Below are 24756 nucleotides of genomic sequence, written 5' to 3'. Positions count from 1 at the left end.
GTAACCCCACCTTCCCTGACTGTCTCACATCATTGGCAGAAGGAGTGAACAATTATAACCTGTAAAGCACTGTAATGTCTAAAAAATTGCCAGAGAATTTCATTAAAATATGATTGAGCTCAGAGGTGTTGAATTAGTCCCAGCTTGGGGACTTTAAGAATCATCTGTTAGCAAGAATGAACAAATGAATGAATGAGAGCAAGAAAAAGGAGGATGTAATGTGAGATGAGCTCCATCTTGTACTGTTTTGTGCTGATGGTTAGAGAGATATATTTGTGCCAAGCTGAAATTTGCAGCAAATCAAAATTATATTTACCAAACTTCCAAGACCTAAAAACCAGAAGATGCTGGTCAAACTCATATACCTCAAGCTGCTGTGAGAAAGGCAATGGAAGCCTGTGGTGAGAAGTGAGTGAGTGTTGGGGCCATCCTGAAGAACGGGTCTATCTCTCTAAACATCACCCAGTTTCACAGCTGGATTATAAGATAGGGAACATATTGATGAATTAAAGGAAGTCATTAAAGTTTAGCCTTCCACAGCCTCTGTTTGCTTATTTGAAGGTCTCACATCAGCTCCCTTATTCATTTCAGTTTCAAAACAAAAACATCTGTTGGAAGTCACTGAACAGTGTGAGGGAGGGAGGGCCTTAAGAAACAGGCAGGAAGATGGAACACTGCTGGTGTGTAGAATGTGGCACTGAACACGGCCCAACTCACACACATTTGTCTGGATACAAAGAAGGGGAAACAAAGTGAGAGCAATAACCTGGCCCACCATTTTTTGGCACAGGTGTCAGTTTCTGCCACAAGAGAGAGCCCTAAAGTACTACAGTATCCTATAGGAGGTGGGAAAAAAAGCAGAACTCAAATGAAACTAAAAATAAATCCATTGCAATCTCCTTGCCCTCAGAATGGACTCAAAGTAGCCAGCTCTGAAAAAACTCCACTGGATGCCCTAGCTCATTCTGATCCTCCTACCAAGCCTACTGGGGAACCAAGAGGATGGGCTGTGCACCCCACAGCAGGGCTGGGGTCATGAGCCACGCCACACAGAGAGGCCTTTTCAGCGTTCCGAGAGGGAACACGCATCCTCGCAGACATTCTCTGCTCTTACAATTGTCATGGTTGGAAACAGGTGATAAAGTCCGGTGACCTAGGTCTAACCCTGACCCGGAGAAAAGAGAACCACCAGTTATGACATTTTTATGATTTTTCTGGGCTTCAGGCTGAGCACATAAGGTCTCTTGTTCATCTTAGAGAGTGCATGGCATGGAGTCTCTCTGAACCTACTCTGGTCCAGGAGGCTGCCCGATAAATAGAGTTCAGATCTTACTCGATTAACAAAGGAGTGGAGGAAGCAGAGAAAGCAAATGTGTGAGGCACCTAAAACACCACACGGGTAGGTGACAGAGCTGGGTCTGAACCCTCCCTCTGCTGCCCTGGCAGTATTCTCTCTGCAAGGACCACTCTGCTCCAGACAGGACGGCAGCATTCCTCAAGCTCGGCCCATCCTCCTTACCAAGCTTCCTGGAATTTCTTCAGGCGGGAAGGCCTCTCTTGATTCCGCCGACTCCTAAACCATCTTTCCACCTGGCGCTCTGTCAAGTTACACTTCTTTGCTAGTCCATAAATATCAGTCTGGAAAGGGATGAAATGAATAAATGAGTGATAAAGAACAGTCAGACAGGCAGGCAAACAAGAGACAAGGAGATTGAGTTACAAGAGCTTCAGTACTGGGGATGAGAAATTCTGCCATGAGACCTGGATCCAGGGAATTTACCTCTTTTGCTTATGGAATCACACACACACACACACACACGTTACTATCCCAGATCTCTAAGTTACTGAGAAAGATCAATTCTCCATAAGTTGGCAGCAACCCATGCATTCAAGGTGCGTGTGTGAGCTCACCTGTTCAGCTAAAATGTACTTAGGACTTCCTAGGCATCGGGTAGAGTGGTATAGTTAAAATCAAATCCAATCTCGTTTTTCCTGTGGGGAACTAAAACCCCCAAAATTTTAGTGACTTGTCCAAAACCTAAAATTAGTAGCAAAGTGTGGATAAGAACTTAGGCTAGTGCATTTTCTGATATTTTGCATCATCTTTCTGATAGCTCCAGAAGACAATGCAGGAAAAACTCAAACAGGTGTTAGCCATCCATTTTTACATTTAATCACATAGACAGTCTATTTCAAACTGATCCAAAATAATTTCAATAACAAAAAATAACAATTGCAAAATATGATGATGATGATTGCTTCTCTTTTGGGAAGTAGAAATTGTGGGCTGTGATTTAAAATTGGAAACAACGTGAATGAAAGATTTCACTCAAAGGTTACAAATTGAAGTTCTACCCAAGCCAGACAAGAAACATAAATGATGTAGTGGGCCAGGTCTGTTTCACAGTGGGATTTTAACATAGGCATGGTTTGTACTTTAAACCTATGGTAACCTTCTCTACGTCCACAAAGAAATGTGCTCATGAAAAATGCCAGCCCTCTTGATCTTTTATTTCCCAAATAAGTATAAGAAACATTTCCTGCCGGGCATGGTGGTTCATGCCTGTAATCCGAGCACTTTGGGAGGCCGAGGCAGGTGGATCACCTGAGGTCAGGAGTTTGAGACCAACCTGGCCAGCATGGTGAAACCCTGTCTCTACTAAAAATACAAAAATTAGTCAAATGTGGTGGCAGGTGCCTGTGATCCCAGCTACTTGGAAGGCTGAGGTAGGAGAATCACTGGATCCTCAGGTGCAGAGTTTGCAGTGAGCCAAGATCATGCCACTGTATTCCAGCCTGGGTGACAGAGCAGGACTTTGTCTTTAATAAATAAATAAATAAATAAAGGAAACATTTCCATTTCTTCTTAATTCGATCATATGAAAAATAAAATGGCATAAAACTGACCCTCAGCTTCAGTGCTGAGGAAAGAAGTGGAAGCTGTATGAATACAGCAGGCAGAAAAGCACATATTATGTCCCAAAGGGCCAGGTGTGACCAAGATCTGGCTGACGCTTCCAGAGAAAATGTGCAGACCCTTTTGATGGGAAATCGCTAGGTTTTAAAAAATGTTGACCAATGCTTCAAAGTAAATTTAAACCAATTGTGGATGAATATCGTGAGAGCCAAATAAAGCCATCTGGCCCACAGGCCAGATGTGACCAGCGGATAGCTTCTGCTAGATGATCTCATATATTCCTTTGCAGGAAGGAAAGAACACCGCAGTGTCAAAGCAATTGGACATGGTAGGAAGGGCAGGAAGCTGAAAACAGAAGATCAGTGCTGCTACCTTCTAGCTATGTAGGCATAAGCAGTGCATTTTGACCCCCGTGTAAAATGGGACATTAAGAGAATGTTTGCCACTCACCTTAGAGGAATGATTTGAGGACCAAGGGATTGGAATGAGCTAATGAAACTACTGAACGCTGTGTTGATGCTAGAGATTTTTATGTCCAAACACAGAAAGAAAACCATGGACTAAAAATTGCTTAAGAAGAAAGTATTCCTTTATTTTTAACATAATTTGCAAACAAGAACAGACCCCCCAAAATGGAGAATATAATTCAAATTCTGTTGTTTGGTGCACAGCAAGACATTCTCTGGCATGCTGCTATGCTTTGCTCTGTGTGCTCAGACTGAAGGGACTCTGGACCTAGCTTCGCTCAAGTGTTTTAGTCATTCATTCATTTGAAAGAATTTAAAGGGTCTCTACGCCCTGGTGCCAGGCACCATTCTAGGCATGGGAGATTCAATAGTGAGCAAAACAAACTGAAGTCCTTGTCTTCATTCTGGAATGTTCTCAAATCTTAGAACAACCCAATTTTATTATCCCATGACTTCTACAAATAATTGCCTAATAAATTATTAATCACCACACATAGAAGATAGTAATTGTTTATTATTTGAAGCTTTTTTTTCTATTCTGGAATACAGAAGAATCCAGTTGAAAGTCAGTCTTGTCAATTCTGGCCCCATGCACTATGATATTATTGGGAAAGAAAACTCCTTGCAAACAAAATCTCCAAAAGTGTTTTCTTTAATTAATATGTGAAACATTAAGCATTTATTGACCATTTTTAATGATCAGAAAATAGTGCAAGATGTCATGGGAAGAAAAGCAAGCATGATTAAGAAACAAGGACAATTAAGAAACAAGGGACAATTCCCTTAAGGAAGACATACTTAAGCATGCTCCTTTGGAAGTCAGTGCATGATAGGTACAAAATTAATGGCTCAAATAGTAACAGCTGACCTTTACTGAGCATCTACTATGTGCCAGGCACTATTCTAAGTACTTTATATGTATTAACTCAATTTGATCCTCATACACGCCCTATGAGATAAGCAATATAATTATATTCAATTCATAGAGGAGGAAACTTTAATGAGTCCATCTCTGCACAGAAAGTCTGTGACAGAGCCAGGCTCTAAACTCACAGGATCTGTCCTCACAATTTATATTTTAGCCTCTACACTACCTATTGCTGTGAACATTCAGAAGTGGGTTGGAACATGCAGGAAAAGCCCGTCTCAGGTACAGCCTCAACAAGGAGAGACTGAATGGCCTGCAGGAGGAGTGCTGAATGGGGCCAAGAGACCTGGCCTCTGGACTGCAAAAGGAACCCTCTGTGCCAGTGAAGGAGCCACTCTACCTCTTTGGCTCTCACGTGTCTCACCTGTACAATAAACTGCACTAGAAGAGGTTTTTGCTCTAAAAATGTTTGAATCTATGAATGACTCAAGCTAGCACACCGGAATACCTTTATTGATTATAGTAACTGGCTTGAGGTCAGTCTCACAGTGCCACATTTTCTTTAGATCTCTTCCAGAACCTATTTGTTCTGCATCAGTTCATATATATGTAATTTTTTATTTTGCTAAGGGAAAGGGCTAGATAATAAGTTCCACTGTTACTACATGTTATCTATAGCACAGTAATTGATCTGTTGGTCAGAGCTGTTGGTCTTCCCCAAACATCTGGAAGTTGTTCTTGATACATGCACATACACATGTAACAGACATACAGCTGCGTAGATACAATAATAAGAGAACTGTACAATATCACAGACCAAAACTCTCAATGGAGGCTCATGTGTATAGTATTTTGGGCCTCATCAATACCATGTTTTGCCCTTCTGTACTAACCAGCCCACAGTTGATGTCATATACACAGAAGTGTTTTGTTTTACTGGTGCAATCTACAGCTGCTGAAGAAGCACCCTTGGGTCTGTGTGCTCAATTGTTTTAAGGAAGTCAGGTGTTATCTACAAATATTACCTACACAATATTTAAAATACATTTTAACATTCATTTACAGACAAAGAACTCATTGGAGCATGGTAGAAAGGTTACTGGTCTGGAAGTATGGGCCAGATTCCAGCTTTTGATTCAGCCACTCATTAGCAGCATGACCACACATTCCCCTTCGGCTGGGCCTTAAGTTTCCTCATCTTAATCACGAAAAAGAAAGACTATCACTCTATGAATCTTTTCAGCTTTTGTTAGTTTTCCTTTGTCACATGGCTATTTTTTCTCCATAGCAGAGAAGCTTGGTAGGGACCAAATTTTCTAGATAATTTTAAATATCCTGGAAATCTGGCTAGACGCTCTTAGCAAATAGCAAGTATAGCAACTAAGTGGTCGTATAGCACTATTCTTCCCATTTTATATCAAGTATTACCAAAGTTAGTTGTTCCCAAACAAAAAGAATGAGAAGGGTCCCAGAAAGAGCCCTAATTTTTCATAAACATAGCTAAATAATTTCCCTTTTGAAATGAGTAAAGGGATGCTTTGGCATTATTATCACCAGTGGTAGCAAAAGGATTTAGATGAATAATTGCAGTCATTTAAAGCACATGGGAATAAAAACCACATAAAGATGCCTTTTCAGACTATCCTTGGGTTGCAAAAGCAGTCAAATACAGAAACTGAGGGCAGAGCAAGTTAGAGACAGCTCTCACCTGCTATGAGCAATTCTGGACACTATACCCCACTGTGCCTTCACATGCAGAGAAACCACGAGAAGAATTAGAGCAATTGTCATAGTAGAAGCAACTTAACTCAGCAAATAAAGTTCAGGACCCTCAAAAATCTATCTATTTTAGAACTGTGTTAGCATATGTACTTGATTTTTAAAATTACTGGGAATAGTTGTTTGTATCATCATAGAGGTTGTGCCACTTTTGGAGAAGTTTTGTTTCATCTGTCATTTTAACTATGGAAGTATAATAAAACGAGTGAACACTAGACTTACCTGGACATTATTTTTTTTAACTATTAAAAATGTTTTTTCCTTTTCTGCATGTATTTAAATATGCAGCACAACAACATAAATGAAGGACATTTTATATTGTGAAGAGAACCGTGATTCTCTTAGAAATTCTCCCTGGAGAGTAGTCAGAGACACAGCATATTTCTGAGTATGTTGAATCTTTGAATAAAATAACAGTCCTACTCATGAAAGCGACCCCAATGAACATTTTCAAAATGCATGTAATGTATTTTGATGACACCACAATCACCAAAGGTATCAGATATGGGCTTCTCTGCCCTAACAATTATCCTTTTTCATCTGTATACTTTGTATATATTCTATCATTAAAAATTAAATTTTGGGCCAGGCACAGTGGCTCATGCCTGTTATCCCAGCACTTTGGGAGGCTGAGGTGGGTGAATCATAAGGTCAGGAGTTTGAGACCAGCCTGGCCAACATGGTGAAACCATGTCTCTACTAAAGATGCAAACAATTAGCTGGGTGTGGTGGCACACACCTGCAATCCCAGTTACTCAGGAGGCTGAGGCAGGAGAATTGCTTGAATCCAGGAGGCAGAGGTTGCAGTGAGCTGAGATTGACCAATTGCACTGCAGCCTGGGCAACAGGGTGAGATTTTGTCTCAAAAAAAAAAAAAAATCAAATTTTGACCTTTATGCCCAAATTATGGCAGTGATCATTAGTGCTCAACACTATAGTTAAATACAATAGTTCAACTGTTAACATTTATTATTTTATATTATCATGTGTATCACACTTGTGATGTTCTAAACCTGTCAACAGAAGAAAGAAATAATAATCCAAATCAATCAAATCATTTGCTGGTCAACTGAACATATTTCTTGCACACACAAGTTAAGCTATAGATAACTGAATCATTAAGAAAGAAGATTTTTAAATCAAAAAGAAAAGAATTTGTACTTACTTGCAATGGTCGCCTTGTGGAATGTTTGAAAAAATTCTCTAAGGCAGTATTTGGTGTAACCTTTCGAACTGTCTCTTTAATGCCAAATGATTTTGCTAGAGGTGAAGCAATAAAACTACAAAAATATGAAAAGAAACAAAGTTCAAAATCTAAGAATAAATCCACAATGACACCAGAAAATTAAAGCTGTAACTTTAGGTTTCTAATGAAATCAATCATTTGTTCATGTTGACACTGGGGCTACCTACACCCAAAATCTGTCTCTCAAAACAGAAAAGTTTCAGACCATACATACAGGCAATAATTTAAAAAAAAAAAAACACTTGCACAATTCCAAAAATTCATTGTATGTTAATCCAAATATATTTATAGACAAGATTTAGGAATTAGAATAAGCTATTCTACTTAGAATTTTAAAGACTCCCAGGGATTAAAATAAATAAGAGTTTTGTTAGAAAATGTTTTATTTGGTGTTATTATTTTAAAGAAATTCCTATTTCAAGTTCTAACATATGAAAAAATGGCACAACTCTTGGGCAAATACCTAACAATAGGATGGGTGGTATGGTAAGTATACATTTAACTTTATAAAAAATTGGCAAGTTGTTTTAGGTATTACAAATTGTCTAGGTATTACATTACTGATTTGAGGTCTTTCTTCCTTTTAAACATAGGTGTTTGCAGCTATGAGTTTCCCTTCAAACAGTGCTATTGCTGCATTCTATTAAGTTTAGTATGGCATTTTCTTTTTTGTTCATCTCAAATGTTTGCTAATATACCTTGTGATTTCTTCCCTGACTGGTTATTTAGAAATATGTTATCTTATTTACATGTATTTATTAGTTTATTGATTTCTTCCTATTACTGATTTCTCTTAAGAGATGAGGGTCTTGATATGTTTCCCAGACTGGTCTCTAACTTCTAGTCTCAAGTGATCCTCTTGTCTCAGCCACCCAAAGTGTATTTCTAACTTCATTTCATTGTGGTTGGAAAATATACTATTTAAATCTTTTTCATTTATTGAGACTTGTTTTATAGACAAATATGTGATCTATTCTGGACAGTGCTCTTTGGGCATGTGAGAAGAACATGTATTCTGCTTTTGTTAAGTGGAGTGTTCTATAGATGTTTGTTGGGTCTAGTTGGTTTAAAACATTGTTCAAGTCTTCTGTTTCCCTGTTGATAATCTTCTATCAATTACTGAAAGTAGGTATTGAAGTTTACAACTATTATTGTTGACTTGTCTGATTGCCCCTTAATTCTGTCAGTTTTCACATCATGTATTGGAACTGTTGCTAAGTGCATATATAATTGTTATATCTTCTATGTTTGTTGGGTCTAGTTGGTTTAAAACATTGTTCAAGTCTTCTGTTTCCCTGTTGATAATCTTCTATCAATTTCTGAAAGTAGGTATTGAAGTTTACAACTATTATTGTTGACTTGTCTGATTGCCCCTTAATTCTGTCAGTTTTCACATCATGTATTTTGGAACTCTGTTGCTAAGTGCGTATATAATTGTTATATCTTCTATACAGATTTACCCTTTTATTATTATAAGATGTACTTCATCTGTAGCAACAATTTTAAAATCTATCAAATTACATTTTGTCTGATATTAGTACAGCTACTCCAGTCCTCTTTTGGTTACTGTTTGTATGGTATATCTTTTTTCATCCTTTTACATTCAGCATATTTGTGCCTTTAAACATAATGGGTATCTTTTGTGGACAACATAGTTGGATGGTGTTTTCCTAACGATTCTATCTATGCCTTTAATTAAAGTGTTTAATCTATTTACATTTAAAGTAATTACTGATAAAACAGGATTTATAGCTGCCATTTTACTATTTGTTTTCTACATATCTTAAGCCCTTTTGTTTATTTTAGTCCATCACTACCTTATTTTGTGTTCAATAGATACTTTCTCATGTACCATTTTAATTTTCTTGCCTTTGTGGTTTTTTACAGTTTTAAAAGTTATTTTCTTAGTGACTGACCTGGGGATTATAATTAACATCTTCATTTATAACATCCTAGTTCAGATTAATATCAAATTAATTTCAATAGGATTAAAAAACTCCGTTCCCCTCCCCCTCCTTTATGCTGTTTTCTCACAAATTGTGTTCTCATCAACACAGATTTAGATTATTGTTTTATGCAATTGCCTTTTAAATTGGATGGGGGAAAAAGTGTTACAAACAAAAAACACGGCTATACTAACATTTTATTTTCTTATGTAGTTACCTTTACTGGTGCTAATTTCTTCATGCGGATTTGAGTTACTGTCTTGTGTACTCTCATTTCAGTCTGAAGGACATCCTTTCAAACTGCTTGTATGCTAGGCCTGCTAGGAATGAATTCTCCTGGTTTATGTTTGAGAATGCCTTAATTTTGCTTTCATTTTGAAGGAGAGTTTTGTTTGGTTCACAGTGTTTTCTTTTTAGCACTTTTTATGTGTCATTTCACCACCTTTGACCTACACAGATGCTGATGAGAAATCAATCCCTAATCATAATGAGAATCCCTTGTATGTTATGAGTTGCTCCACTCTTGCTGCCTTCAAGATTCTTTGTTTTTGGCTTTTGACAATTTGATTATGACATATGTAGGTGTAGTTCTCTTTAAATTTATCTTACTTGGAATTTGTTTAGCTTGGATGTGCAGATTCAGAATTTAGGGAAATTTGGGGCCATTATTTCTTCACATTTTGGGGGTTGTGTTTATTCTCTTCTCTTTCTGGAATGCCCATTATGTGTATATTGGTAGTCAAGTCTCTAAAACTAGTTTTCTTCATTCTCTTTTATTTTGCTCTTCCTTACACTGCTGACTCTTTCTTCTGCCTGCTCAAATATGCTATTGAACCTCTCTCATGAAATTTTGATTTCAGTCACTGTAGTTTTCGATCCTAGTTCTAGTTGGTTCTGTTATAATTTATAATTTCTATCACTTTATCGATATCCTTGATTTGGTGAGACAGTTTTCATGCTTTTCTTTAGTTCTTAAGCATGTTTTTCTACAGTTTTTTGAACATATTTAAAATAGTTGACTTAAAGTCTTTGTCTATTAAGACCAATATCTAGGCTTTCTCAGAAACGCTTGCAATAATTGCCATATTTCCAGTGTATAGTCCATACTTTTGTGTTTCTTTGCATGTCTCATAAGTTTTTGTTGAAAACTGAACATGTTAAATACTATGATGTGGCAACTGTAAAAATCAGATTATTTCTCCCCACCCAGTTTGTTGCTTTTGCTATTTGCTGTTGTCCATTTGTTTGTTTAATCACCTTTTTAAAATTAAATCTATAAAGTCTTCTTTGTGATGTGTGAGTACTGAAGGCTTCATTAGGTTAGCTTAGTGGTCAGCTAATGATTAGACAGAAATTTCCTTAAATGCTTGGAACCCATAAGCCTCTCAGTCTTTCCTGAGGAGCTCTGTGCATATGTTGGAGCACATCTTCAACATTTAGCTAGGCAGTATGCAACTCTGCCTTAGCCTTCACTTATTGTTTGCACAGAGCTTAAAGGCCATTCGGAGGTGAGAGCTTATGGCCTTCCCAGGTCTTTCCTGAGCATGCAGATAGCCATGAACATGCACTAACCCCTACACATAAAAGGAGACTTCTAGATTTCCAAGAACATTGTCAGAGTTTTTCAAAGCTTTCTATGCACATCTCATGTTCTAGGTTTTCCTTTGAAGCTTTTTGGTCATTTCATTGTTTGCCCCAATTGTTATCCACTGCCTTAGACAGTTATGAAGTTAATTAATTGCGTCTAATTGTTTTAGACAAACGCCCTCAGGAAAAAGCCTTTTTCACTGGGTGAGCTCTGAGTCGGGTCAAATAAAGACAGCATTGTGAGTAGTGTCTTCCAGAGAACCATCAGACAGGTCAGATAACAATCCTCTAAAAATGAGCTTTGAAGGAGCTTCTACTCTGTCCTGCTCCTTTCAGTGGCAGCCAGGCTGCTAGTTTCCATTGTAATTGTGGGCCATTGGTTCTTCAAGGCTATCCTGAGATGGAGAGGGCAAGATGGGAACAGGGAAAGTTAAAAATATCTCACAGCTTGCTATTCCTTCCAAGATTCTGCTGTTTTTCTTAAATAACAACCTCTAGATTAGTATAAGCCTTTGACTGATTCTCAGTTCTGAAAGAAACTATGACAATTTTTACTAGTTTTCTGGTTGCTTTTGTGGAAGAATGAAATTTCAGAGGTTCTTACTCTGACATTTTTGCTAATTCAGTGCATCGTGGTTTTAGTTTTTATTTTCCTAATGACTAATAATGTTGAGCATCTTTCCATGTGCTAATTTTCTATTTGTGTATCTTCCTTGATGAAGTCTTTGCTCAAATCTTTTGCCTATTTTTAAAGCCAAGTCATTTGCTTATTATTGAGTTCTGAGTTCTTTATATACTCTGAATTTAAGTCTTTTATCAGATATATTTTACATATATTTTCTCCCAGTCTGTAGCTTGCCTTTTTATTTTATTTACAATAACTTTTCCTAAAAAGATAACTAGTAAGGTATTTTGCATATCATATAATTCAATGTTTTCAAGTACACGATTTTTTTAAACGAATAAAATGACTTGTTAGTAAATTTGCTAAGTTGTAATAACCATTACTATGAGTCAACTTTAGAGCATTTCCATCATTCACGTCTCTTGTTAATCTCTGTTTCTTCTTGCACCTGCCCCAGGCAACCACTCATCTATTTTCTGTTTTTATAGCTTTGCCTTTTTTGGACATTTAATATACATGGAATTATACAGTATGTGGTCACTTGTGTCTGGCTTCTTTCACAGAGCTTAAGGTTTCTGAGGTTCAGCCATGTCTTGCATGTATTTGTGGTGCATTCCCTTTCATTGCAGAACAAGATTCCATTGTACAGATAGACATACACTAAAAGTGTCTTGAAGAGTAAATGTTTTAGCTTTTTATGAAGAGAAATAAAAGCATATAACCATGAAAATTCTTGTACTCAAATGTTCATAGTAGCTTCATTCATAACAGCCTAAAACTGTATGCAACACAAATTCCTTCCCATCAACTAAAGGATAAATAAATTTTAGTGTATCTGTATGTTGAACAACTATTCAGCAATAGAAAGGAATCATTAATATACATAACAACATGAAAAAAATCGTAAAAGCATTATGCTTAATGAAAGAAGTCAGACACAAAACACAATAATCTATATAATTTCATTTAAAGGAAATCCTAGAAAATACAAAATTATAGTGACAAAAAGTAGATTAATGATTGCAGGTGGCTAATGGGTAGGGAGGGTGTTAACTGAAAGTGTTACAAGAGAAATTTTTAACTGACAGAAATCCATATCATAATCGTGGTAATGGTTGCAAGACTGTATACTTTTGTAAAAATGCATCAAATTTTGGATGATTGTACGCAAATCACTTTATTGTACGTAAATCAAACCTCAATAAAGCACCTATTTTTAAAATAATGAGATGTCCCTCTTCTTTCTTCAGTTCTAACAAAGGATCTATCTTCTGCCAGGTCAGTCAATTCTAGGACTTACTTAAGAAGAATTTCTGTGTCTAATTAAATGCTGAAAATTATAGTTATGAATGATCATTCAGCTCTTAAATTCATTTTTATATTAATGGAAGTTGAATAAAAACTTTCCTAAGATAATCTGATTAAATGTATGTCAGTCCAGCTTCTAGATGAATTAAGTTCTCTTGGAAATGGCCCCTAAATTTCAGAGGCATATTAAAATAAGTGAATTATGCACCAGATTTACACAGAGCAATGTGGAGAGATCATAAAACATAGGCTAAATTTTAAAAAAGAAGAGAGAAAAGATCTTAGCACAGTACCATTTATGTCAACTAGTGATATCTGTACATGAAGCACATGTTTTACTGAGTCACACAAATAAAGGATCACCAAATATACAGAACACAGCAGAGAGAAGAACGGAAGTAGTGCATGGGGAAAAACGAGTTAATGAAAAAGTAATCAATCACTCAACATTGCTCTTATATAGACCTCTCTCTCTTTCTCCATGGGGGGGAGAGAGCGAGAGAGCGAGAGAGCGAGAGAGAGCGAGAGAGAGAGAGAGAGAGAGAGGTCTATATAAGAGAGAGAGAGCGCATGTATATGTGTGTATACACACATGTATATATTTGACAGGGTTTTAGATAAATAATTGAATTAGCTCATTTATCCAATCTAGTAGCTGAAAAATTTTAGTGGAGAAAATACCCATTTCTTTCACTATTAGAACAATACAAACTGGAAATAGTTTCACAGGTTAGTATTTTCAATTTATTCGCTCAGTAGCATGTCCTCAAATGTTAGAAATGAAGAAATTAGGAGGGGAAAGCAAAATAGAATTAAACCAAAGATTTATACAGTAAGGGAACGAAACTAATCTGAAAGCCAAATGAAGCGTAACATTCTTTTCTAGAGGGTCATGTAAGAAATAGCATATGGGTAAGTATACATGTGAATAAATACACACATTCATAAACCTACCTCTTACACAAAATAATAACTTTTTTTTGAGGTGGAATCTTGCTTTGTCACCAGGCTGGAGTGCAGTAGCGTGATTTCAGCTCACTACGGCCTCCGCCTCCCAGGTTCAAGCAATTCACCTGCCTCAGCTTCCTGAGTAGCTGGTACTACAGGTGCACACCACCACACCCAGCTAATTTTTTTTGTATTTTTAGTAGAGATGGGGTTTCACCATGTTGGCCAGGATGGTCTCAATCCCCTGACCTCATGATCTGCCCACCTTGGCCCCCCAAAGTGCTGGGATTATAGGCATGAGCCACCACGCCCAGCCAAAAAATAACATTTTTAGCAGAATAGAGTACAGATATAAATATAGTTATCTAATTGAGTGTTATCCTTCCTTTTCAAATAAATCTAGGAAATCAATCACTTTATAAAGTGTAGAGGAATATAAATAGGCACTTAATTAAAAATCTATTTTGAAAAAGGAGAGAAGAAAGAAGCACAATGAATATTTGATAAAGTGAACTGAAGCAAGAAGCAAAATTGTAAGTCTTAGTCCTAGAAATAAATTTAGAGATTAGCTTGCCAGCTAGCTTGCCTAAATTTTGATTATATTGATATGGAATAGAAAAACAAATGTCTGAGAGGAATAAAAAAGAATGAACTGCTGCTCCCATGTAAATGGTTCAAAATTAGGTTAATTACCAGGGAATAAGTCCCTTAGGTTTGCTACTTTTGCAGAACTGAGCCTTCAGACAACTCCATTCAGATACCCAGACAGCCCCCTCCTTGTCTAGCACCCCATCAGTTACCTGAGAGTCAAAAGCCTAGACATCCCAGACCTCCCTTTATTTTCAGTGTTTTTCCCTAGGCAGATATTAGGCATGTTACCTTTAAATACCTCTCCTAAATAGATACACTAGGCTATTGGCATAAGATTGATTCCCGGTTCCTACAGATTCAGAGGCTCTGTGAGCAGAGTTTTTCAGAGGGTTTTTTTTTTTAAAACATGAGAACAAAATATCAGGAGCAAATTAGATCTCAAATAAAAAGTCTAATGTTCATATTTTAAGACTATTTCCATTTGGGACAGTTAGTAACGATACTTCTTCAATTCATGCAAATTGCTACAGATAGGTTACTCCAGGTACCCTACCCTCCTTTAAAGAATGATGGACATACTGTCCCATCATGACCTTATGTTGCAGATGTGGAGAATCTATTCATGTATAATCAACTAACAGGAACAATAGAAAGGCGACCTTCTGATTTTACCACCTCCACCCCTGCCTTGGACTCTTCTGGGACCATGATTTACTCTGAGATAATGCGTTTACTCCATGAGTGTTGATATTTGAGTAGCTTAGTTCTCCTTTAAATAACACTTCAGACACATACAAGAATGCACAGAAGATAAACTAATTAGAAACTGGTAGTCTGGACCAAAAAAAAAAAAATCAAAACATTAGCTACCAAAGAAAACAAAAAACAAAACATAAGCCACAAGCTAAAACTTTCAAGGAAAGAAAACCTTAAATACAAAGCAAATGTTAGCAAATGGTGGTTACTGTCAAATTATCTGCTTCTCTTCTTGATTTTCTAGGAAGAAACATTAATTTCTGATCTTAAATATACTTGTCTAGTACTAAAGGACAATAATGAGCCAGCCAAATCACAACTCTTGGTCACTTCATAGAATCAGAAGATGTAGCATAAATACAGTCTAGGACAAAAGAAGGAAGCTTTCCTGTGTTAAATATCTCAGGATATGCTGAAACCTAGAGTTATATTTACATGAATTTTTTAAATAGTTCAGAAATTTTTGTTTGCTATCATCTCTTTAAGCTTGCTTTCTGTATTCCCCAAGAGATATTTGTTTATTCTCTTCTGCCATCAAGAGTCTTTCACTGTGAAAGTCTAAGAAGTACTGATGCAGTCAGAAAATAAAAAGCCAACAACCTTAAGCCTTAGTTCATGGGTTCGAGTCCCAGATCCATCCCCTTACATGTTAACTGTGTGACTCTGGCAAGTCATTTACCTCTCACTTCCATACCTGCAGACTGAGACCACAGCATTCGTGATTTTTATGTAGCTCTTAAACTATAAACTCCTATTCAAATGGAAGGTACAAGTGATAGTTTATGATACAGGTGGTTCAATCTCCCACTAATGATACAGAAGCTCTGGAAAAAATATATAAATTTATGCTTCACAAAAAGTATGGTATCTCTCCCTGTTACATTTTCCTTCCCTCTACGGCATTAAAAGAGACATAAGATTAGTGAAGCTACACATTTTCTGTAGTGTCACGATGGAAAAAGCTGAGAGTGAGTTATTGGGAGCTGAAGTTATGAGGAAACAGAAAAGAGAATACAGACTATACTTAATCCCTTGAGAAAAAGTAACAATGGTCCTAGGAATTAAAAGAGGGTTGGATTCCTTCCTGATTGCCATTGGAAAGGCCAAGACCGGGATGTAACAAGCTGGTCCTCCACAGCTGTGCTGCTTTGGCAACCTAAAGAATTTTCTGGCTCATGGTCCTGGCCAAACTGTGAGAAATGGAGCTGTCCACTAAAAAGTAGGAAATCTGCAATGGAAACAAGTAATGGACCTGGATGCCAAATTCAAAGATCACCAGATACAGTACAAGAACAGCTCGTATTTCAGGATAGTAATTTGCTAATTTTAAAGTGCAGTGGTAAATTCCACTTTATTTATGCATTCCTGACACATCCAAATATATGAGTAAGAAGTAGAATTAACTGTCAGAAAAGAAGTACATTTTCAAATGTTCTCAGCTGGGTTTAGTGGTATCCAGGGGCTTTCTCTTCCTCCCAATAGGAATAGCACACTGTTGGCCCAAGTGAAGTGGTCATTTGTACAAAAACTTCTTCGAGTTCATGAAACAGAGTTGGTCAAACTATCTCTCAAGATAAGGACCCTGCAAATGTTTATAAACATATGATCTGCATTACAGTTAGTCTTGGACAAAATGATCTCTATCAGATTTTTGTCTCAAGTTTTTCCAACTCTTGACATTCGAATATTCTCTTTGCTCCAAATGAATTAATGTGCTAATAACAGCTTTTTGAAATAGAGTCAACTACAGAGATTATAGATGAACATTTATCTACTGTTATCATAACACTAGTACAATTTTAATAAAATGGCTGGAAAAAATATCCATTTAAATTAAATCAAGAAAAGAAAAGAAGTTTACTTTTTCTGAGAAAGCAAATTGATAGTTTTTCTCTTTGATTTTCTTGCACTTTAGAATGAAGGGCACCCATTAATCCTTTAAATAAATCTTTAAAATAAACTGTGCTACATAGCAATATTTGGTTTAGCCTTTAATGAGTCATTTTTGTTATTTTATAGGCATTTGAGAGTGATAATGCCTCCTGAGTCATAGACTCTTTTAGCACTGCCTTTCCAGGAGTGCCTATGTGCTGTGAGTCACCATGGAAGAGTGGAAGATGAGCTGGGTACCTGTATTGTCATTGACACTAACAAGCTCTGCTGTTCTCAACCTCTCCCGATCTTCTTCTTTATAAAGATTTTCTTCATTATAAAACTAAAGCACTCAGTGAGATCCATGTTTCTCATCGTTTTGTTGTTCAGTCTTTAAATAACATTTGGAGTGCATTTGATTATATTAATTCATCCCTTAGTGGCAACCTCTGAACAACAGATTCTTTAAGGAACTCAGTAAGCCTAAAACTCTATTATTCTAGTGTTAGAGCAAAGAGGGGGAACGAGAAGGAAAGACACAAGTATTACTTACTTTTCAAATACACGTCTGATAATCAGTAAGAGAAAAGCATATGGAATTGTCATGTATAAATGAGAAGGTTTTACAAAGACGAGTCCATCGTGATCCTCAAGATCTGACCACTTTATCATTGGAGGAAGCCAGAATCTTTCCAACCAGAACCATTCTTTAAACATCCAAAACATTCTAGAGAAATGGAAACAGAAGACATTAGACTTGTGAAACAAACATGTAACATTAGGATGGCATTGATCACCTTCACTCAAAATCCCAAATCCAGAGAGCTTAGAAAATCAGGCAAGAACGGAATACTATTTAATGGGTTGCATGATCCTTCATTGCATTAAACAAGAATTACTCTTCCATACCCTCAGAACAATTTTGTTTATGGCATGGAAAACTTCGACGCACCACTGTTCACACTTTTGGCAAAATGTGAATATTATGCATATGAATTTTCTTTTTATGTGATTCTATGGTATAAAAAAATAACAATAGGCTTTACAACTTCAACATGCCCGAAGTCGACATCCTGAAGGCTCCAAGTAGGTGTAAATCATCACTAGTTCCCTAAGAAATTCCCCAGGAAATAAGGGGCAGGCACATTTCACTTCATATTACAAGGAATTCAAATTAGTCTATGTAAAGAAATATTTATTGAGATTCTATTATTTGTGAAGCATCGTGCTGGCACTGAGGATAAAAGAGTAAGACAGGGTTCCTGGCTTGAGGACCTAATAGTCTCCTAAGCAAGGTAGGCCAGAACAGATGACTTCAACATTTTTTTTTAGGTACAATAAAAAAAAGGTATACAGATTGCTGTGGGAACAAGATGATGGGCACTGAACCCAGCAAGGAAATATTAGGGAAAGATAATTGGAAGAAAAAGATCATGTGATGTCTTGAACAATAAGTGGAAATAAACCAGAAAAGGCAGAAAAATGAGGAAGAGGGAATAGAAGTTTTAAGGAGATAAAGTATTAATTCTACAATCAAGTAACCGGAGCATAGAATAATGTAAATTAGGTGTTTTAATATCATTGTTTAGGCTGTGATCATCTTGGACTTGGTATTTTGACCTTGAGGATATGTTGTTGGCATTTTGACCTCGAAGATGAGGATGTTCATCCTTTAATGTTTAATCAGAAAATGGAATAAAAATATCCTCAGATTCACAACATGATTGTCAAAATAACTCTGTCAAAGCCTCTTAATCTGAAAATAACAATGTGTACATAGAATACTACCAGTGGTTACGTACTACCACAGTGAAAGAATCCAAGGTGTGGAATGGTGGGTTACAAATAGGTGCCCAGGCACTGTAGTGTATTGCTCTGGCATAATCAGTAATAGCTCTTCCTTCCTTTCAGAAGTATTCCAGTTTGGACAATAAATCATATCATCACCCTCATTAAAATGCTGGTGGGACAAGCAGGCTAGGTCTTAGAGGGTTTGCTTGCATTCCATGCTAAGGAGTTTGGCATTTAGCTAACAGGACCCACTGAAGGGTATTATGCAGAGGAATGAGATGGTCAATTTGGTAGCCAGCTCCTCTGTGAGCCCATAGGGTGTCTTTGTGCTGATTAGCAGAAGGTATTCCCTCTAGGTAGACGCAGCCCTGCCAAGCCTAAAATAATTGGTGGATGAGGGCTGGATTTCAAGCCTACTCCCCACTTCACCTCACCCAGGCACATGCATGGCAACTCTTCTGGCAGTGGCGTGAAGCATGTCTCAGGAGATGGAGAAACTAGAGAGCAATCAGCTCACAACAGTAGATGGGAGCAGCAGAGAGAAGGTTTGGCCAGAGCAGTAGTGACTAGAGGGAATAATGCCATGTGTGGGATGCAAATCGGGTAGAGGATAAAGGAAGTCCCAGAGAGAAGTGAGATTGAGGGGGAAAAAAGAAAACTCAAGGGACTGAAGGTCAAAGAACGTGTGTGTTGGGAGTGAGGCCACGGGCTCGGGTGTAACAGGAAGACTACAGAGCGTAGAGTCTGAGAGGGAATACTGAAGTGATAGATTTCTGACTTCAGATGAGAAAGGATTCCACAGTGTGGACCCCAATGTCCTTCAGAAAGATCCACACCAAAACAGGAATCGAACCCTGGTGAGGTAACTCTCTACCTCATCTTGCCTCTTACCCACCATTTGGAGAAGTGCTAACCTAGGCGCCTCCACACCTGCAGGGCTGTGCTCCTGGAGAAAGGCTGCCTTCTTTTCCATGGACTATTCTTTTGTTAGAATTTCTACCCTGAGAGGCAAGAGTGAGTCCTATTTATACTGTTGAAAAGTTGTGTAAATATGGTGGAACAAAGGTAATCAACAAACACTTAGTGAATACTTCCTCTGGATTAGACTTTGGGGCTACAGAAAAGATGGGTGAAGGGGTGACCCTGGACTGCAGACTTGACCTGGGTAGGAAGGTGCAGTGAGAACTGGTGACAGAGCCGTTAGGAAGGAAGCAGTGATCAACTTTCATGGTTCATTTGCTAAAATAAGTGAGGAATCAAGCTTTTGACATAACTGACCAAAAGGGAAATTCAGAGAAATCTATTTTGAAATATTCGCCAGAAACATCTCAGAACAAGGGCATCCACAAGCCTTTGAGTCAAACTCCAGCTAAAGTTAAAACTTCCTACAGACTTGAGAAACCAGTCGAGGCCTCAGAAGTCCCTCTGTAATGAACAAAAGCTTGTGCCAGGTCTGTGTCCCTCAACTGCATCAAAACTAGATACCCCTGCAAGGGCAAAGATTTTTTTTCCCTTAGAAGTTTGCCTCAGCATGTTCCTTACTTTACTCGCTCCAAATTCAATAGATAAGGACTCAGGAAACAAACAGCAATGACACTGAGTTAGGTTCCCCCCGGCAATATCATTATAATCACTGTTATATAAAATAGCTTGCTCACCCGTAAAACACAACTCAAGGCAGGACAGATTATTTTGTGTAATGTGAAATATAACTAATCAAATAGTTTATCATGGTTATGTAGGAGTTACCACGCTAAACAATTCCTTGTGCATTACATGTAAGCAATGAATCAAGATCTGTTGAAAGCCATAGCAACTTTAATCCTCAACAGCCAAAAATATTTAGGGAAGATGGAAATAACTCAGGAGTTGAAGATGGCCTCTTGGAAAATGTAGTCCAAACTGAGAAAAACAATAAATCTACATTCTTCACTTTCTTCATGTGCTGCCCCCAAACATCAATTATTGCAGCTTCAGAAGTATTAAAAACCCGTTCTTCACAGCATACACGAAAATTAAAACAAAGCACAGATCTAAATATAATGGCTAAAATTGTAAAACCCTTAGAAGAAAATATAGGAATAAATCTTTGTGACCTGGAGGTAGGCAAAGCCTTCTTATATATCAAAAGCACAAGCAGGCCGGGCGTGGTGGCTCACACCTATACATCCAGCACCTTGGGAGGCTGGGGTGGGCAGATCGCTTGAGCCTGGGAGTTGAAGACCAGCCTGGACAACATAGTGAGACCACCATCTCTACAAAAAATACAAAAATTGCTGGGCACATTGGCTCATGCCTGTAATCTTAGCACTTTGGGAGGCCGAGGTGCAAAGATCATGAGGTCAGGAGTTTGAAACCAGCCTGGCCAACATAGTGAAACCCTGTCTCTACTAAAAATATTAAAAATTAGCCAGGCATGGTGGCAAGTGCCTGTAATTCTAGCTACTTGAGAGGCTGAGGCAGGAGAATTGCTTGAACCTTGGAAGTGGAGGTTGCAATGAGCCAAGATCCTACCATTGCATTCCAGCCTGAGTGACACTGTCAGACCGTGACTCAAAAAAAAAAAAAATACAAAAATTAGCTGGCCGTGGGGCATGGTGGCATGCACCTGTAATCTCAGTTACTGAAGATACTGAGGTGGGAGGATTGCTTGAGCCTAGGGGCAGAGGTTTCAGTGAGCCAAGATGGGACCATTGCACTCCAGCCTGAGTGACAGAGTGAGACCCTGTCTCAAAACAAACAAACAACCACCAAAAACCACAAGCAACAAAAGAAAGAATAGACAAAATGGATAGCATCAATGAAGACCCACAGAATGGAAAAAAAAAAAAAATTGAAGGTCATATATTTGAGAAGGCACTTGTAGTTAGAATATGTGAAGGACACTGACAACTCAATGAAAAAAATGACAACCCAATTTTAAAATGAACAAAGGATCTGAATAGACATTTTATCAAAGACAATGTAGAAATGGCCAATAAGCACATGAAAAGATGCTCTGCCTCAGCCATGAGAGAAATGGAAGTCACAACCATACCTAGAGATGCCTTTCACACCCACTAGGACGACTGCCATCCAACAGATCACAAGTGCTGGAGAGGTGTGACGAAATCGGGACCCCCATCCCCCAGACATTGCTGGTGGGAATGTGACAAGGTGCCACTGCCATGGAAGACAGACTGGTGGTTTCTCAAATAGTTAAATATACAGTTTCCACAAGGCTTTGCAATTCTACTCCTAGGCATATACTCATGAAAACAGGAAAGATTCATGCTCAGTATGGATGACCCTTGAAAACATTATACTAAATGGCCAGACACAGAAGGCCACATACTGTATGATTCCATTTATGTGAAATGTCCAGAAGAGATAGAAAGTAGGTTAGTAGCTCCTTAGTAAGGTGAAGCAGAAGTGGGGACAGATGGAGGAAAATGAGAGATGGCTTCTGATGGGTAAAGGGTTTCTTTTTGAGGTGGAAAAAATGGTTAACAATTGAATGTAGTGTTGTTTGCACTATTCTGTAAATATACTAAAAAATATTAAACTGCACACATTAAATGGGTGAATTACATGGTATGTAAATTATACCTCCAAAAAAACAAAAAAGTTAGGAATCCTCCTTCTCAGCTTCACTAACTTTTAACCTTTACACCTTCTAATCTATGGCTTATCCTGAATCTCATGCTGCAGCTACCTGTTTTTCATTTATGGTGCTTAAGTTTTACCCCCAAAGTTCTCCTGAGTCAAACTTGTGTCCACAGACCCCGAAAAATAAATAAATGAAATACAGACTATAACCAGGTTGAGACTTCAGCATGACTTTAAATTTCATGACTTTATGGAATAAAAAAACAGCATGTTTTAAAAAGCAAAACTGAACTCTCCTGAAGAAATGTCTCCCCCAGATGATATCCCCTTGAAGATAGGGTGGTCATAGATTCCATAAGCCAATATTTCAGCTGTGGGCATGGGCTTTAATCATCCAGGCTACCCCTCCAGCCAGCCTCATCTTCTCTCAAGATGAGATCAGAGGCTAAGCAGACAAAGGAAGAAAAGAGAACTGTGATAGCCCCTCTCCTCTAATCCTCTCTGCCACTTCAGACTATTAACAAGAAACAAGTCACATTCTCATGGCCTCTCCATGGCTGCTTGAAGCCCATAGCGCATGATAACCCACAGCCAGAACCTCCCATTTTCCCCCATCTGTCCCCACTTCTGCTTCACCTCACTAAGGAGCTACTAACCTCTTTTTATCTCTTACGGACATTTCACGTCCCACAGCCAGAACCTCTGGGATCCTTTAGAGGCACATTTCCTGATCCTAGTGTACTGGACATGTCATTTTGGACATGCCACTAGCTCAACATCCAGCCCACATAATAATCAGGGAAAATTGCCACCATGCGTGAAGTTGGTGCAATGCCTTTCCTATCGTGAATGCCAAAGAGAGCCATTCTCCATCTGCTGGCATTGGCCTGGCCTTAGAGCTGGTCAGTCAGATGCTTTCCTGGGGACCGGATCTGGGGCAGACAGTGCTATCCAGCAGCAGCAGCAGATTGCATCCTGCCGAGGCGGCGGTGGCCGTGACTGCTGCTGCCAAAAAGATAGTCGCAGTCTCTCAGCTTCTTGGCTTTCCTGATTGCCTCGGTTTCCACTGTCATCCAAGTCTAGTCCACTAGCCTTCCTTCAATGATATGAGTCGCCTCCAATGAAGTCTTTTGTTTAAAGTACTAAGAAAGACGTAGATTCTATTGCCTACAACCAAGAACCCTGACTTACATGTCCAGCATCTTCCACACCCTCCTTCAGAGAAACTGATGACTCCAGTTTGGTTGTTTAAACCTTAAATTTAGCAAAATTACCTGTTTTTAAGATTTGTAAGTGAGAAATACACAGCCTACAGCATTTGTCAGTTTCTCCCTCTGTTTAAGCCTCTGACCTCATCTTGCTGACAATGGGCATTCATTTGCTCATTTGTCCCTTTTTCTTCTTTATCTCCCATTTTTGCCCCGCTCTTCCTGTTGGACATCTAACAATGGCACTCTTAGTTACTGCTTAAGGTGGTTTTTCTTCCCCCTCGTGTTAAGGAGGCTGCTAGCTTCTCTGAATAGCCTCAAAAAGATGCTTGGTAGATGAAAAAAACATATCACCTAAACTGAGTAGAACAATACATTTGTGCTGGGTTAATGGTGTAAGTATTCCAATGCCTCAACAATACTCAGATGGAAAGGACAGTTACAAAATATTGACATGGAGAGATATCTGTGTTTTTAAAACCCCACATCACTGCTGTGAAAAATTCCTGAGCAATGATTCTGTCATTTAAGGACCCCGATTGTGACTCACTCACTTTTCAGTCAGTCTCAGAAGCCCACTGATGCCCACATTAAGTGGTTAGCCCAACTCCCATCTTTAGTCATTTGACTTAATTCTAGTAATTTCTGGCAATTTAAAAATAAACTCTGTTGACAACTCTTCAGTATCTCTGCTTGGAATTCTCTGCGTTTATTTAGGCCTGGGTCATTCCCAGGTCCTTTTTCTCTCTTCAGCTACTCAAAGCCCCTTTTTCTCATCCCTTATACATTCTCTAAGTTCTGCAATTTTTACTCATATAAAAATATCAGAAGAAATTGTTATTTTATTTACATAAAAAAAATCTGAGGCTATTTTTAAAAATAAGAAATATTTGCAAGAAAAACGCCTGCAGTTATTTCTTTGTACTGTGAGGGAAGCAATAGTAACGGATGAGGCATCTCAGCCCCAGCTGTGTTTTCTGCGAATACTGTGGAATTCTTACACCCTATTTTTGACTTCAGCTGCCAAAAGTTTCCAAGAAGACAATGTAGCTATGTAGAGGTTCATGGTCATTCTTTTCTAACCTCATGGGTATAGAACCCAATGTGTAAATGCAGCCTCTCGTGAGCTACCTCCTCAGATGGACGCCATTACCTTTGACCTTAGGACTGAAGGAATAAAACCAGATGGGCCACAAAGTTATCACTATTCCAAGCAACATTTTTGTAAAGTATTAAAAAATATGACACTCTAACTTTTG

The 24756-nt window shown here is 38.2% G+C and overlaps 1 protein-coding gene across 1 annotated transcript in view; it reads right to left on the bottom strand.

Annotated features, from left to right (window-relative positions):
• CERS3 (ceramide synthase 3) overlaps positions 1-24756 on the bottom strand; it is a 102592-nt gene that overhangs the window by 58145 nt on the left and 19691 nt on the right. The window contains exons 3-5 of the mRNA XM_012438621.3: positions 17464-17637; positions 7197-7311; positions 1520-1638 (exon numbers count right to left, since the gene is read on the bottom strand). Coding sequence (XP_012294044.2) covers positions 1520-1638; positions 7197-7311; positions 17464-17636 — 407 coding nt within the window. The 5' untranslated portion in view covers position 17637. The remainder of the gene's footprint in view (positions 1-1519; positions 1639-7196; positions 7312-17463; positions 17638-24756) is intronic.

This window comes from Aotus nancymaae, unplaced genomic scaffold (genome assembly GCF_030222135.1).
Source record: "Aotus nancymaae isolate 86718 unplaced genomic scaffold, 86718_ANA_hifiasm-v0.15.2.pri h1tg000014l, whole genome shotgun sequence".
Taxonomy (NCBI): Eukaryota; Metazoa; Chordata; class Mammalia; order Primates; family Aotidae; genus Aotus; species Aotus nancymaae.
Note: the sequence above shows the minus strand (reverse complement) of the source record. Positions and strands in the feature narration are given on the sequence as shown.